At 41.1% G+C, this 16,499-nt stretch overlaps 1 protein-coding gene across 1 annotated transcript in view; it reads left to right on the forward strand.

Annotated features, from left to right (window-relative positions):
- Positions 1–10,928, forward strand: part of LOC126092840 (carboxylesterase 5A-like) — a 159,355-nt gene extending 148,427 nt beyond the window's left edge. Inside the window, exon 12 of the mRNA XM_049908570.1 lies at positions 10,230–10,928. Coding sequence (XP_049764527.1) covers positions 10,230–10,458 — 229 coding nt within the window. The 3' untranslated portion in view covers positions 10,459–10,928. The remainder of the gene's footprint in view (positions 1–10,229) is intronic.
- The last annotated feature ends 5,571 nt before the right edge of the window (positions 10,929–16,499 follow it).

Here is a 16,499-nt window from a genome sequence, read left to right on the forward strand (position 1 = left end):
GTAAGCGCGAATATTGTTTTCAACGAACATTGCCCGAATTTCAGAAACAAGAGCGAATTTTCTGGCTGCCAGAGGTTTAGCCCGGGTTGATTTTTCATCAGAACGGAGAAATCCGAGAAGCTCCTGGAATCTGCCCCTTGGCATAAGGTCCTGGATGAAAGCAGGCCTCCAAGAGTGTGACCAGAGATCATCCCCAGACTTACCTTTGGTGCACAATACACCCCAAACATACATGATGGCTATCAGATTCTCCAGTTCCTAAAATGACACAGTCCAGTCATTGCTTTCTAGTACTTTTCGAGCATTTGATTCTGTGTCTTCCTTCATGAGAAGTACCATTGCTTCATCAAAACTAAGATGGAAGGCACTGATGTCTGAGCTGTCTACTCGTTGGCAAGCATAACCAGTATGACCTCCTGTCTCCTTCAGAACACTCACAGCGAACCGCCTTCCAGAAGATGAATAATTTCCAGTCTCCCAGACGGTTCCATCCCTTGCACACATCTTTGTAGACGCTTCCAACTGTACCTGCTGTGATGAAAGAGGAGATGATTGATGTATATCAACATCTGAATCCTCTTCCACTGTCTTCATGTTCATCAGTGAAGTCAATTTCCGTTTCGGAATTCTCTAAGAGATGTAACACTTCATCAGGAAGTCCGCGCTGTTGATACATGTTCTAAGCGCGTTCCACAGACAAAGACTGCCTGAGTGACACAACATAAGCTGTGGAGGACTAGAATGTACACTTTCCAAGTTGCAACAATGAGGAGCAACTGCTCTGCGTTACTGCTCACTGTTGCCACTATATTGTTGGATAATTTATTTATGTTCAGGAGAGAAATTACAGTGGGGTCAAATTGACCTCTTCCGTCATTCTAAGTATACTGAATGAAATGGCGAAGAGAATTAAAATATTTTGTAAAAAGTAAAACATCTTCAGAAAGAGACGAAAAAATTAGAAAAAGTCATATAATTTCATCTTGCATCTGCTAGACTATAATGAACGACGCGAATACAGAGTAACAAGGTAGCTGCCCAGTCTTCAATCTGTCAGACTTGGGAAGCTCTAGACCGAAGGACCACATACTTAACACAACCACTGTAAATGATTACTAATCTCCAGATGGTACCTGAAGTATAATGAGACGCATTAGCAGAAGGCATGCTAGACCTCGCGCTCTGCAACTTAAGAGACGACGTTCGTCCTGTATTATGGTGAGAGGACTCAGCGCCCTTACCGACGTCTTGGGTGATTGTGTGACGACGCCTTTCAGTAAGCACTATCGCTGTAATTCATGTTTCATATGAAGATCTTATATGCAGTCTTTCTTCTCCCCATCCCAAAGACTAGCATTAATGCAAATCTATATGTTAATCTATACTCAGACTATTCATCTCTGTGTAACTGCTTCTAACTACGTCCAGCTGAAGCTCCCTACTGTAGTCAGACTTTGGTCACTCACACAGAGAGTTTCAGCTTAATATACTACTACGAACAATAACAATAATAAAATTACTAGCGGATGATGAGATAACAGCAATCGAACACGTTGAAACCCTTAAGCACTGTTCACAGAAAGTTGGTCTGCAGATATCTTTCCTAAAGCCCCCTGAGTTCATCACTACAAAAATTGACACCTAAAGCCTGACTAGAAAATACGGTCATATCAATAGAGTCCCGTATTGTAAATACATTCCACATAAAAGGTGACCTAGAAAACTTATTAAAGGAAGAACGTAAATTCATCAGAAAGATACAAGGGGGGGAAAAAAACGGAAGAGAACTATAGACTACAATCTCGTCAAACAACTGAGAAATAGTTCAACATTGCAGCAGATACGAGAAAAAGGTGATTAAAATTTTATGGGCACGTCTGTAGGCTACCCAAAATAAGACTTACGCAGAAAATTCCTAAATACATAAAAGGACTTAAAACTATACTCTGGATACAAGAGGTCAAAAAGGACCTACAAAATGTTCAGATAAATTATCCAGATATTTTGGACAGAAAGGTATTTAAGCAGGAAGTTGATACATGGGAAGTTAAGCCACAGAACGCAGCTGCGAAGAAAGCAGAAACAAAAAGGACAGAGGAAAGGAAGAGAGCCCATGCTGAAAAAATGAAAGCAGGGTGGAAAAAAAACGAAAAAGAATCAAGAAGCTTTGTGTGATCCAACAGGGTCTAATCGCACACAATAATAATAATAATAATAATATATAATATTATTATTATTATTATTATTTAAAACCTGAAATAAAATTTTCTAGTGTTCGTTACATTGCATTATACAATTTTTAACTTGTTATCTTCAAATATGCCAACTTTGCTTCAGTATACAAAAATATATATGTTATATCAGTACGACTCGAAAATCAGTCTGTGACCACCGAAAAGTACGAGTATCTACATTGATATTACTGTTCACCTAAGCAATCAAATCATTTACATAACTTTAAGCTTTGCACTAAATATTTTTTTTTTGTATCTGACACAGATATACGAGAAACCGCCCGTGGTTCAGTAATTGGCATACATCCAATTGATAACGCAATTATAACCCTACAAAAGGCTGGTGGATACAATATTAAATGAGGCTGGTTAAATCTGTTGTTTGAACTGAGTTATAATCGTTGTAAACTTACCGAGGATCTCGGTATTAGTTTGTACATGGCGTTTACAACACTTCCTTTGCACGTAACAGTTTTCTGTGACTGGCGTTGCTGGACCATTTATCCCTCTGTAATGTATGTGCTTGCAAATCTGTAGTATACTTCAGTAGTTTGTTTTCGCATCTTTCAAGTGATAAAAAAGGCATGCTTTCAGACGCATAATTTATGTAACATAACTCAGTCGGCCACCCCGACTGACAGTTGTTGGAAGTTTCTTGTTTCAGTATCCAAAGAGGATATAACGAGCAAGTTTAACTCCATGTCCTAACCTGATCCTGACTTCAGCTGCAGTGGTCACTATGTATGGTGGTCAGAAACAGTCTCAAAAGCTTCTAAATGTGTAAGTGTGTTGTAGAGTAGATTATGTTGAGAAATAATTATTCAAAAGAAATTCTCTATGGTTACGCCGTTTCCGGGATGGTTAGCACTGAAGTTACCCAATAAGGCCGCACTAATTCAAGCTGCCCGCCAGATACAATTAGTGCCAGTTGTTATCATAGCGTAGATAATAGCATACGAGGCTGTTTAGCCTTTGGCTCGGGTCCTACCCTTGCTGCCGTTCCATGTCCAGTTTTGTATCGCTCTCTTGTTTGGTTTTAAGAAACAAATCGAAGCGCATGCCTGGCGACACCAATTCTGACGGACCGCTTGAATCTGCGTGCGCAACGGCCTGATTACCTAACATAAATCCTAATTAATTCGGAAAACACGCAGCTTATGGAATTTCTTTCTTCAGAATTATTTCGCCACAAACCCTATCTTGAAACACCCTGTCAAGCTTTTCAGGCTGTTTCTGACCACACTGTATATATACTGAAGCGCCAATGAAACTGGTATAGGCAAGTGTATTAAAATGCAGAGATATGAAAACAGGCAGAATACGGCGCTGCTGTCGGCAATGCCAATATAACACATCAAGGGTCTGTCGCAGTTGTTAGATCGGTTACTGCTGCTACAATGGCGGATTATCAAGATTTAACTGAGTTTGAACGTGGTGTTATAGTTGGCGCACGAGCGATGGGACACAGCATCTACGAGGTAGCGATGAAGTGGGGATTTTCCCGTACGACCAATTCATGAGTGTACTGTGAATATCAGGAATCCGCTAAAACATCAAATCTCCGACATCGCTGCGAGTGGAAAGAGATCCTAGAAGAACGGGACCAACAACGACTGAAGAGAAACGTTCACAGTGACAGAAGTGTAACCCTTCCGGAAACTGCTGCAGATTTCAGTGCTAGGTTATCTACAAGTGTCAGCCTGTCGACCATTGAATCAAACATCATCGATGTCTGCTTTCCGAGCAGAAGGCCCACCACTCGTCTGCCCTTGGTGACAACACGACACAAAGCTTTACGCCTGGCCTGGGCCCGTCGACACTGACATTGGACTGTTGATGACTGGAAACATGTTGCTTGATTGGACGTGTCTCGTTTCAAATTGTATCGAGCGGAAGGATCTGTACGGGTATAGAGACATCATCATGAATACCTGGACCCCGCATGTCGGCAGGGCACTGTTCAAGCTGGTGGAGGTTCTGTAATGATGTGGGGCATGTGCATTTGGAGGGATATGGGACCCCTGATACGTCTAAAAATGACTCTGACATGTGACACGTAAGTAAGCATCCTTTCTAATCACCTGCAGTCATTCATGCCCATTGCGCATTCCGACGGACTTGGGAGATTCCAGCAGGGCAATGCTACACCCCACATGTCCGGAATTGCTACATAGTGGCTCCAGGAACACCCTTCTGTGATTAAACGCTTCCGTTGTCCCCGAAACTCCACAGACATGAACATTATTGAGCATATCTCGGATGCGTTAGAACGTGCTGTTCAGAAGAGATCTCCACTCCCTCATACACTTAGGGATTTATGGACAGCCCTGCAGGATTCATGGTGTCAGTCCCCCCCCCCCCCCCCCCCAGCACTACTTCATGCCACATCGTGTTGCGCTGTTTGTCTCCTCTTTCCCCCTTCTCTCTATCAATTTCCCCATTCCTGTCCATCTCGGATCCCTCTCTGCCCCCCTCCCTTCCTCCACTCCTCACTGTCCACTCCCACCTCGCTTCTCTCCCTGTGCAACACCTCTTCCCCATCTTTCCATTTACTTTTCCATCTTTCTCTGTCCGTCTTCTCTCCTATCTGCCCATGCCTTCTTCCCACCTCTCGTTGTCCACCCCATCATAATTCCACCCCAGTGGTAGGTTGGTGGTTTTTATCCCCACAGTATTTCTTTCCAGGTGATAAGCAATATGTGAATCAAGATTGGTTGCTATCGAGCCAAGGGCTTTAAGAGATGGTCAACATATGTGCATGTAAGCTACGTTGCAAATGTGACTCAATGCTGTTTCACTAGACGACCCATGTGGGGATATTAAGTTTATCTATGGTATTCATCTGTGTGGCTTGATCTTGGGTCCCAAAACACGTTGACAAAATTATTGGCTGGCTTCAGTGTTCACTCTAACGACCTGATTGTCACAATGAATACTGAAAACAATAGACAAATTACAATTCGTCCTTTTAAAAGTATTCCAAATCATCTACATACAGTAAATAAAAAAGCAACAGGTCGTTTTTGAACATTTTTGCGTCACACCTGCTCATCCATGCCCCACCCTTAGTGTTAATCTTATTGCCATAGTATTTATGTGCAAATAATGAGTCATGTGCCTAACAAATTTGGTTGAAATTTCTGTAGGAGTTCCTGCGTTATGCTTCAATGTTTCCCTCTTCTCTTTCCCGTCCCAATGAGGTTTAGATTGTTCTTCACCCCACAGTGCTTCTTTCCAGATATCATGAGATAACTGTTCCAAGTTTTGTTGAAATCGATACAGTAGTTTACGAAGAGAAGTTGAACATATGTACATAAATACACTTTTAAAAGATACATAGCGTCTCACTGCTACTTAGCACATGCCACATATGTCTGCCAATAATGGTCTTGCAATATAGTTTGGTAGTTATACGGCAGTTTTAATCAGCATATTAATTTTAGTTATAATATATTTTTCAATGGCGAAGTGTTTAACACTCAAACTGAGTTGATTATTCCGCTAATTTTATAATTTCATGTCTAAACTGCGTTACCTGTGTTACTGGAATTGTTAAACAAAACAATTATTTTAGCACTTAAGGTTTATGTGAATATCGCTAAAATGTTCGATGAACTGTTTTTATTGTTTGTTTTAGATCGGTCTCTTCTTTGAAAATATGTTTCGTCAACTATGTGAAAAATCCCATTGTTTCCAATGTATTTAGCAGGCTGCTTTCATGGAGGGTGTGAGATTGACAGGCATTATGTTGTATATAAAGTGTTTATAATATATGTTATGTAATCTATACTACTACATAAAGACGATTTATGGTTTGATATTGTTACCAAAAATATGATAATGTTCTTCACTAGTTTACTTGATATTTTTACATGGTACTCTAATAAACTTTCGGATGGGCATAGGATCACACTGTTTTTCTAGTATATTTATGCAGGGTGTATCAAAAAGAACCATCCGGTTTGCCGCGTATCTATTTCTGAAACTAATAAACATATGCAATGAATTTAATTTTTTGATGAATGGGAAACTCAAAACGATTTTTTTTTTCATAGCTTTCCGTGGCTGTTCAGAATGCCCACCTTGAAATGCACGGCATATGTCAACGCGTTATTCAAATTGTTCACACACTGCAGCCAGCATATCTTGAATTACAGCTTCTATAGCTGCTGTTATGCGATGTCTCAGTTCATTCATTGTTGCCGGTAACGAGGGCACATAAACAGAGTATTTTATAAACACCCACAAGAAATAATCACATACAGTCAGGTCGGGTGACCTTGGAGACCAGTAATATAAGGCTGAATCATTTAGTCCATTGCGACCGATCCAACGTTCAGTTATCCTTTTACTTAAAAATTCCCGCACTTGCAGATGCCAGTGTAGCGGTACGCCATCCTTTCGGTGAATGAAGTCGTTCTAATCAGTCTCCAATTGTGGGAAAATAAGACTTCTAAAAGCACATCGAGCTATGTGCTTCCTGTAACAGTACTCTCAGCAAAGAAAACTGTACCATTCGGCGTTTCCTGTGAAACTGCACAAAACTCATTAAATTTTGGAGAGTCCCTCTCATGTTGAACAACTTCATCTAGTTTTGCCGTGTCCCATATTCTCACATTATGACGATTCACCTTTTCATTTAAATGAAGTGTAAATGGAAATTTGTGGTATGGACTATGGGACCAAACTGCTGAGGTCATCGGTCCCTAGGCTTACGCACTCCTTATCTAACTTGAACTAACTTGCGCTAAGGACAACACGCACACCCATGCCCGAGGGAGGACTCGAATCTCCGACGCGGGGAGCCGCGCGAACCATGACAAGACGCCTGAGACCGCACGGCTACCCCGCGCGGCCGAAATGGAGTGTTACCTCGACACTGAACACTAAACGAAGAAGATAACTTCATCCTCCATCTTGCCAAGAACGAAATTACAAAACAGCACACGTTGTTGTTTGTCACCTTCACGAAGAGCTTGTAGTAGCTGAATTTTGTATGGTTTCGTTTGTAAACGTCGACGCAACACACGCCAGACGGACATCGGGGGCATGTTGAGCTGTCGAGCTGCACGGCGAACGGATTTCTGCGGACTCCTTGTGAAACCATGGCGGTTGCGTTCGACGTCTGTGCTAGACATTCGGGGACGGGCCGGTGATTTGCTTTTACACAGACAGCCTGTTTCTCGGGATTGTTCATGTCACCACCTTATGCTCCGTGCTGCAGGAGGATCCACGCCGTATCTAGTACGACAGTTACGCTGAACAGTTAGTACTGACCAGCACTGCGCGAAACGTAGAAACTAAACGCTTTCTGTTGTCCCGACACCATTTTTACTAGAACTGAAGTGGGGGCTGCTACCTAGCGGGAACCATGCAAACCTTTCTTCAACAGCACGTTGTTCACGCACATATCTGAAACAACGTAACAGTTAAGATTTTTTTTAAAAATAGGATGATTCTTTTTGATACACCCTGTTTATACTGAGGGTGTTACCGTAAGAGCGTGCAACAAAAATTTAACATGACATAGAGAATGCTCTAATGAACAATCTGAGACGGGGAACCTGGGATCGCTACGTCTAGCTTTACTGTTTCCCATCTTATTTACAACTAACGTGCATACGAGTTTACACTTACTATGCTGTTTATTTGCATATACATTCTTTATTTCCTGTAAGGAAACAAAGAATTCGAGCCTGATTACCAGGAAGTCATGATGCGTGTTTTGTTTATTTTACTTGTCCATAAGGTGGCTCTGTTGTATCGTATTTACGTTGTCCAGTGACCGAACGTGCTATGAATCAGCGACGGTGCCATTCATTACTCAGTGCTACTCAGAGATGTACACTACAACACGATGGAGCAGTACCGGTACAGCGTTTCCTGGTCGCTATATTGGAAGGGGAGGTCCTATTCCATGTCCTGCGGGGTCTCCACACCTGAATCCGTTTGATTGTTGGCTACGGGGATATCTAAGTCTCTTTTGTATGAGACCTCAGGGGTTACGGAGATGGAACTAGCTGCCATTATTGTAGCTGCCTGCGATGTGATTCCAAACACAAAAGGCATATTTCTCATGGAGCGTCAGGATCTTGTACGCCGATGTGTTGCTAGCATTGATGTTGATGACGTTAACTTTCAGCAGATTTTGTAAGATACGGTACAAATGATACGTTCATTGTGTTAATGATGGTATTCGCAGTTAACTAATGTAACTAAAAGAGTACTCAATAATCTGATAATAATGTAATTTTCTCCTGTTATCTTTCTGAGTCCGGCCGCGGTGGCCGAGCGGTTCTAGGAGCTTCAGTCCCGAACCGCGCGACTGCTACGGTCGCAGGCTCGAATCCTGCCTCGGTCATGGATGGGGGTGTGAAATTTTATGGAACTTAACTGCAAAGGTCATCAGTCCCTAAGCTTACACACTACTTAACCTAAATTATTCTAAGGACAAACACACTCCCGTGCCCGAGGTAGGACTCGAACCTCCGCTGGGATCAACGGGCATGGATGTGTCTGATGTCCTTAGGTTAGTTAGGTTTAAATAGTTCTAAGTTCTAGCGGACTGATGACCTCATATGTTAAGTCCCATAGTGCTCAGAGCCATTTGAACCATTTGAATCTCTCTGAGCTGGTTTCTCAGAGCGTAGTTTCCCTACCTCAAATTGTCCGGTAGAGCTTGGTAAAAATATCAAAGAGTACTTGACCAATTTATTTCAAAATTTTGCACAAGGCACTATTGAACATTCAGACAGACACTGGCTGTATGTTTTTTTTTTTTTTTTTAAATGGCTCTGAGCACTATGCGGCTTAACTTCTGAGGTCATCAGTCGCCTAGAACTTAGAATTAATTAAACCTAACTAACCTAAGGACATCACACACGTCCATGCCCGAGGCAGGATTCGAACCTGCGACCGTAGCGGTCGCTCGGTTCCAGACTGTAGCGCCTAGAAACGCACGGCCACTCCGGCCGGCATATTTTTTTTTTAATTTGTGGAATAAACAATTATACATGGTCAATATATAAGTGGGACAAAATCTCTATAAATTATTGATCGTTTTACTTCAAATTGTTGTGTGATACTCTACTAATATTCAGACGCGTATGAGCTATATATTTTATTTTCAAAAGAATGTAAAAATTTTCTGTTTAAACCAAATGTGAGGAAAAATAACTCTGTGGTGCTAAAATGTGTGGTTTCGTTTTCTTTTCTGCTGTCAGTTTTAACTTAGATATCTGGGTCTTTACATCATTAGACAAATTGTTTCTTCCACTCATATTCTTTCTCCATATACGGAAATTGTATACGCAACATCGTGCTGTTTTGTTTTCTCTCTTGAATCGGTTTTCAGAGGGAATATGAAAGATTTATTTATGGCTTATAACCTTATGTTTAGAATACTACTATGGAATCTGAATCACCCGAAACTTTTCAGTCCTACCCCTTCACACATTAAAACTATAAGAAATATTGTCATTGAAGCTACTATCCTCACAAATCTAGCAGATGGAGAGGTCTCTCCTGTACCCCTTGTATTAACGATCTCCTTTGATTTACCCGCTCATTTTAAGCGATATTAGTTTCTAATCAAGGTTTCGTTGGCAGTAACTAGAAATAAAGCTCAACGTCAGAGAAAGATGGGAAGACGAGACGGACTGAGATGGGGAAGAGGTAGAAAATGGACAGAGAAAAGTGCAAGGCGGAGACAGACAGAGAAAGGAGTGAGGAGGGGATGGTGAGAGATTTGGGTGGGAAAGGGGTAGGTGGACAATAAGAGGGGAAGGAGGAGAAGATGGACAAAGAGAAGGGGAAGAGGAGGAGACGGACAAAGTCAGGGGTAGGAGGAGATGAGAGAGGGGGGAAGAGATTAGGATAAACAAGTCGCAAGCTATTCAGCAATTGTGAAGCATTGCTGGGTTGGATAGTATAAAACATAAATACACGTATAATATGACATGTTTTCACCTATTGAAATTTCGTTTGTTTCCACAGGGACCCATCATCCAACAAGAGCAAAGTAGACAACGTCCCCACGTGGAAGTCATACACGCCGGAGCGACAGGAGTTCCTGCGCATTGACTGGCCGTTCCGGGCTGAGGAGCAGTTCGAGAAAGAGTTCACCGTGACACTCAGGGAGGGACTGAACGCTGCAGCACTGCGCCTGGCCACTCCTCTGCTCGTGGTCTCGGGGCTGCTGTTGCCGTGGTTACACTGCTTCTAAACAGCGGCCAGACATTCGCTGAACAGTACTGATCAGCAACTGAACAGTGACTGAACGCTAACTGAACAGTGGCTGGACACTAAGAGTGGTTGAACAGTAACTGGAAAGTGGCTGAACAGTGTTGGGAAGCGGCTGTATGGTATGTGGATGATGGCTGAACAGTAACTGAACGGTGGCTAAATTTTAACTGAACAGCAGCAGGACGTAACTGAACGGTGGCTGAACCTATGTACTTTTCTGGTATCGTCATTCAAATACTAGCCACATCGCATATCTGAATTTTGCGAGAGAGACTTCAGATTGACTAAAGCAGAATGTATACATCAGTGCATACCATTTGACATCCATGTCACCTTACTTCTGTGAAAGTTATTATCGGCCTGTCACAAAATCCTAGTTTCCTGTCTGACACGTAGTACTTGATGTATTGATTACTCTCAATATCCAGAGGTCTCACCCACTCAACCTGTCGCGTCACCACCTAGAATAATTCATCAATGCAGTTTTCGTCTTCTAATATTGTTATTGAGTTCTTTAACCCTTTAACAAGTTCTCCTTCCCTGATCCAATCGGAAACCTACATTAGCTTAATCAAAGATAAGAATTCAAACACTGCAACCGAATACTTAATCATAGTTCTTGTGTATTGAAGTGTTACAGCGAAATATAGTGAGCTGAAATTCAGTGCATCTGGAAACCCGACATCATGCAATCTATTACTGAATTTCCTAAATGAAATATAACATAGTTAATAGCCTACGTCTGGACTGTACGCAAATTTACGCTTCTTCATGTGATAATCTAGTATTTACTGTCTGTAAAGGTGCAAGTTTCTAAAACATGCCACAGATCTATAGATCGAAGATGAGATGAATGGGACAGATATTTACGTATTTTTATACAGAGAATAGTTAAATACATCGGAAATGGCCATTTGTTATGATTCCCTGGTTTTGAACGGATTTACAATCACACAACCCGAAACTTGCTCATGTTAATCGCAGTCGTAACAGACAGTATGATGTCCAACGGTGACAGTCAACTATACAGTCTCGAACACAGCACTGTATGGTGGTGGAACATGGACTGTGGAAAACCACAAAATAAGAGAATTGAAGGTTTTGAGATGTGGTCCTACAGAGAATTTTGAAAATTAGGTGGACTGATAAGGTAAGGAATGACGAAATTCTCCACAGATTCAGCGTCATCTGCACTGCAGTTTCATAATTATTAAAATCTTGCAATTATTTCGATACGTCGGTAAGGGATACTTGAAAACTCCCAAATATTTACACTAGTGAAAGATCCGCTACCTCCTTACAAATAGCTCCCTTGATCATATTGATTTCGCTAACACCACAGGTAGATAACGTAGGGTTCTGTGCAACCAGTTGCAGGCATATATTTTTGTTTATCTGTTTACTTATTTTTTTAGTCACCCGACTTCTGACGCGTTTGAAACGGCCCACCGCGAATTCTTCCCCTCTATCAACATTTTCATCTCAAAAGTAGCACTTACGGTCAACGTCGCCAATTATTTGCTTGATATATTCCAATCTCTGTCTTTCTCTAGAGTTTTCAACCTTTGCAGTTCCCACTAGCACCATGCAGTTTACGTTAACAGATGTCATAAGATCGTGCCCCTTCGTATGTCAGTGTTTACCTTATATTCCTTTCTTCGTTGATTCCTAGCATGATACAGGCTATTCTCTAATATCACTCCTTCTCACCAGTATTTTCGTTACATTCCCCTCTTCGCCCATTCTGCAGAGAACTTCCTCATTCCTTACCTATTACAACTGTTTCGATTTTCCTTTTCCTGTTTTTCCACAGTCCAATTTTCATTGCCGTACAGTGCTGTGCTCCAGACGTACGTTCTCAGAAACCTCTTCCTCATGTTAAGGCCTATGTTTGGTACCAGTATACTTCTCTTGGCCACAAATGCCCTCTTTGGCGGTCCTAGTCTGTTTTTTTTTGTCCTCCTTGCGTCGTCCGTATGGGGTTTTTCTTCCAAAATTGGAAAATTCCTCAAATTCATCTCCTTCGTTATCCCCTGTTCTGATATTGAGTTTCCCGTTGTTTCTAAACTCTGCTACTTCTCATTATTGTCGTATTCTTCAGATTTACTCTTAATCCATATTCTGTTCGCATCAGACTATTCATTCCATTCAACAGGTCCTTCACTTCCTCTGAGGATACGAATTTCATCAGTGAATCTTCTCATTGATATCCTTTCACCTTGTGTTTTAATCCCAATCATGAACCTTTCTTTAATTTACGGCACTCTTTCTTTGATGTTTAGATTGAACAGTAATGGCGTAAGACTACATCGCTGTCTTACACCGATTTTAATTCGAGCACTTCGTTATTTGTCTTCCAGTCTTACTGTTCCATCTTTGTTCTTGTACATAAACGGATTTTCCACATCTACAATTCCTATGAACGTGTCATGATCTTTCTTCAGTCTTGCTTCCATTAGGAACTGCAGCGTCAGAATTGCCTTTCTGGTGCCTTTAAGTCCTAAAGCTGAGCAGATCGTCATCTAAGAAATCCTCACTTCGCTTTCCATTTTTCTTTATGTTATTATTGTCGGAAACTTTGATGCACGCGATGTTAAGCTGAGGGTGCGATAGTTCTCGCACTTTACCAAAGAGAATGCTCAGTTTGTTACATCTTCCCTCAATGATTTTAGAAATTTTCATGGAATGATATCTATTCCTTCCACTTTATTTGATCTGAAGTCTTTCAGAGACCTTTTAAATTCTGTTTCGAATACTAGATCCCCTATGCCTTCGTTGTCGATCCCTGTTTCTTCTTCTACGTCATCAGGCGTATATTACCACTCACAGAGCCCTTCACTGTGCTCTTTCTACCTATCCACTCTCTCTTCGGCATTTAATTGTGGAATTCACACTGCAGTCTTAATGTTACCAGTTTTGCTTTTGATTTCAACGAAGGTTGTTTCGAATACGCTGAGACTTCTACAGATTTTTCATGCAGCCATTTTGTCGTAGCTTCACTGCTTCCGGTTTATTGCATTCCGAAGGGATCTGTACTTCTATACATCTGAATTCCCTTGAATTTTGGTTCTTGCTTCTTTCGTGATCAATGAAGAATTTCTTCTCTTACCCCTGGTTTCCTGGCAGTTACCTTCTTTGTACCTATGTTTTCTCTCCAACTTCTGTGATTGCCCAATTTAGAGGTGTCCGTCCTTCTTTAACTGAACTATCTATAAAGCTATCCACTATCGCAGTGTCTATCGTCTCAGAGAACTTCAAGCGTAACTCTTCATTCCTTAGTTTTCGTACAGATTTTTTTTCTCACCAATCTCAAACTTCAGCCTACTCTCCATACAACTGAGCTACATATGAACGCAGCTGTCAATCTGAAAAACTTCTTTTGTAGCCGTAGACATCCACTAACACCGAAGATACTTTATATCGTGCAGCTCAACATCGCTGTTAATATGTAAGTTTTAGCCCCATGTCTGAAAATGAGATCTTGGAACCAAACTGACACTCACGGGAATCAAAACATTTATAAAACATCCAGAAAAATTTGCCAAGATGACAAAGGACGGAGCATGTGAACATCTATGCTTCCTGTGCATTCTATTTGACAGCAACAAATTACCTCAACAAGTCGGGTCAGTTTGACTATAATGAATATCATGTACGATATATGACGCTACAAGCAAGGAAATCTGCTTTACATAAATAGTAATTGTCACTACTAATTGTTGTAAACTGTAAACCTGCCAGAATGATGGAATAAATTAAAACTAATCGAGAGAAGCTATTTCTGTAAGTACCATTTATCGCATCTCCAATCCGTAAACAAGTGACACCTTTGAATTTGATTTAGTAGTAGTTGAATAGCTTGTCAGTGCGCTATCCCACTGGACCTGAAGATACATACCGCAACCAATAATTTTTTTACAGACGTTGAAGTTAGTGCAATCCCATCCGGTTGCATCCATTTATTCCCCATAACACATTTGAATCACCTATCTGGAAGATCTTGACAGCGAGAATAATCAAAAGAGGTATCTGTAAATGGTAACTACAGACCAAGGGCCCCAGACAACCAAAAAACCAACCATATCAACACCCAAATATCTGTGGGTATTGTTTGGCCCCTTTCTCTACGATCGGTGTTACTAGATTCTATAGTTTGCACATCCTACGAAATAAGAGTAAAATTATTCTCTCAGTTACGAATAATAACTCATCTGTGCAGAGGAAATGATCCCTTCCTGCTCCGGAGCAAATATAAAGAAAGGTAATGCATAATAAAAGCTATTATAGAACCATTTCAGTTCACGATACGTATGATTTTGTAAAACTATTCATACTTTCATACACGAAGCAGAGGCTACTAAGACGATAGTACTTAGAAGGGGAACGTATGACTGCAGACGTAAAAGATGAAAAAAGCGGGCTTTTTCACGAGGGGTTGCTGGATGGTGTACATTCGGATAAAAAGTTTCTCCATTACGATAGGACGCCAACTCACTGCAGAAATTCTTTTAGGTACAAGTTGACTGCAGTGTTCGGGAACTGATGGTTTGGCCCAAATATGATGATAGTGTGCCATGTGATTTCCTAATTTAATAATTCTGGACTTTGTAAGTAGGCTGTTTATGTTTTCTTATTGGCAACGTTACGTAGCGCTCTGTATGAAAATCACTGGCTGTGCTGTGTGCAGTCTGTGGCTAGTTTGCGTTGTTGTCTGCCATTGTAGTGTTGGGCAGCTGGATGTGAACAGCGCGTAGCGTTGCGCAGTTGGAGGTGAGCCGCCAGCAGTGGTGGATGTGGGAAATGAGATGGCGGATTTTTGAGTACAGAATGGATGTCATGAACTGATATATATATATTATGACTGTTAAGGTAAATACATTGTTTGTTCTCTATTATCATCTTTCAATTGCTAACTATGCCTATCAGTAGTTAGTGCCTTCCGTAGTTTGAATCTTTTATTCAGCTGGCAGTAGTGGCGCTCGCTGTATTGCAGTAGCTTGAGTAACGAAGATTTTTGTGAGGTAAGTGATTTGTGAAAGGTATAGCTTAATGTTAGTCAGGGCCATTCTTTTGTAGGGATTTCTGAAAGTCAGATTGCGTTGCGCTAAAAATATTGTGTGTCAGTTTAAGCACAATCGTGTATAATTTTTCTAAGGGGAAGTTTCAACTTCTTCCTACGCAGACATATTAAGAAGCTCGTTTAACTGTCAATCAGTAAGAAGTGGACCTCGTCACAAGAACTGTCGTCGCTGCTCATACAGTCCGGGATGTGTCAAGAGTTGCCGAATGAAACAGAAATCAGTACTTCGACGCTGTGTTACTGCAATAAAACGCTTGGGCACCATTCGTGACATAAATAAATTTTAAATGCACTTAATTGCGATGACCACGACCCTTCACAATGTACACGTATGTGCAGAAGTAAACGATGAAATGAAAAATCTCAAGTGAAGTTAAACGGAAAAGGTTTAAATCTGACGCCACCGGCTAATTGGGATGCTTGACATGATAGACTGATCAAGGAATCCAGACCCCATCTCGCTGTAGAACACAGACGTGGAATAACAGTAAACTTTGTTTGATAACATCTAATCAGATGTACACCATACATATTGCCGTTAACCTCAAGAATCTCTAAATTCACGATACATAAGATTCTCTAAAAGTAATTATATGTAAACTGAATGCAATCAGTCCTCAGTAATTTCTAATAGAGAACAGGCGTTTGGAACAGCGAACAAAACGCGCACGTCAAGTTATTCACCAACAAAATCAGATGCTACACATGCCAGAATATGACAGCAAGGTGCCCGCTTAAACACGAGATGAAAGCTTAACATTTGACAAGAAATTTTAGAAAACTACTAAAGGTTGAGTTTGAACCCAAATGATTTAAATGAAAGCAAGTGCACCGGCATCTGACCTAGAGGCCACAGACTTAATTAGTATGATTCTCCAAGATTTTAATAACAAGTGGCCAGGATTTCTAGAAACACGAAAATTAATAGCTTGATAACAATC

The sequence above is a fragment of the Schistocerca cancellata genome, chromosome 7 (assembly GCF_023864275.1).
Source record: "Schistocerca cancellata isolate TAMUIC-IGC-003103 chromosome 7, iqSchCanc2.1, whole genome shotgun sequence".
Taxonomy (NCBI): Eukaryota; Metazoa; Arthropoda; class Insecta; order Orthoptera; family Acrididae; genus Schistocerca; species Schistocerca cancellata.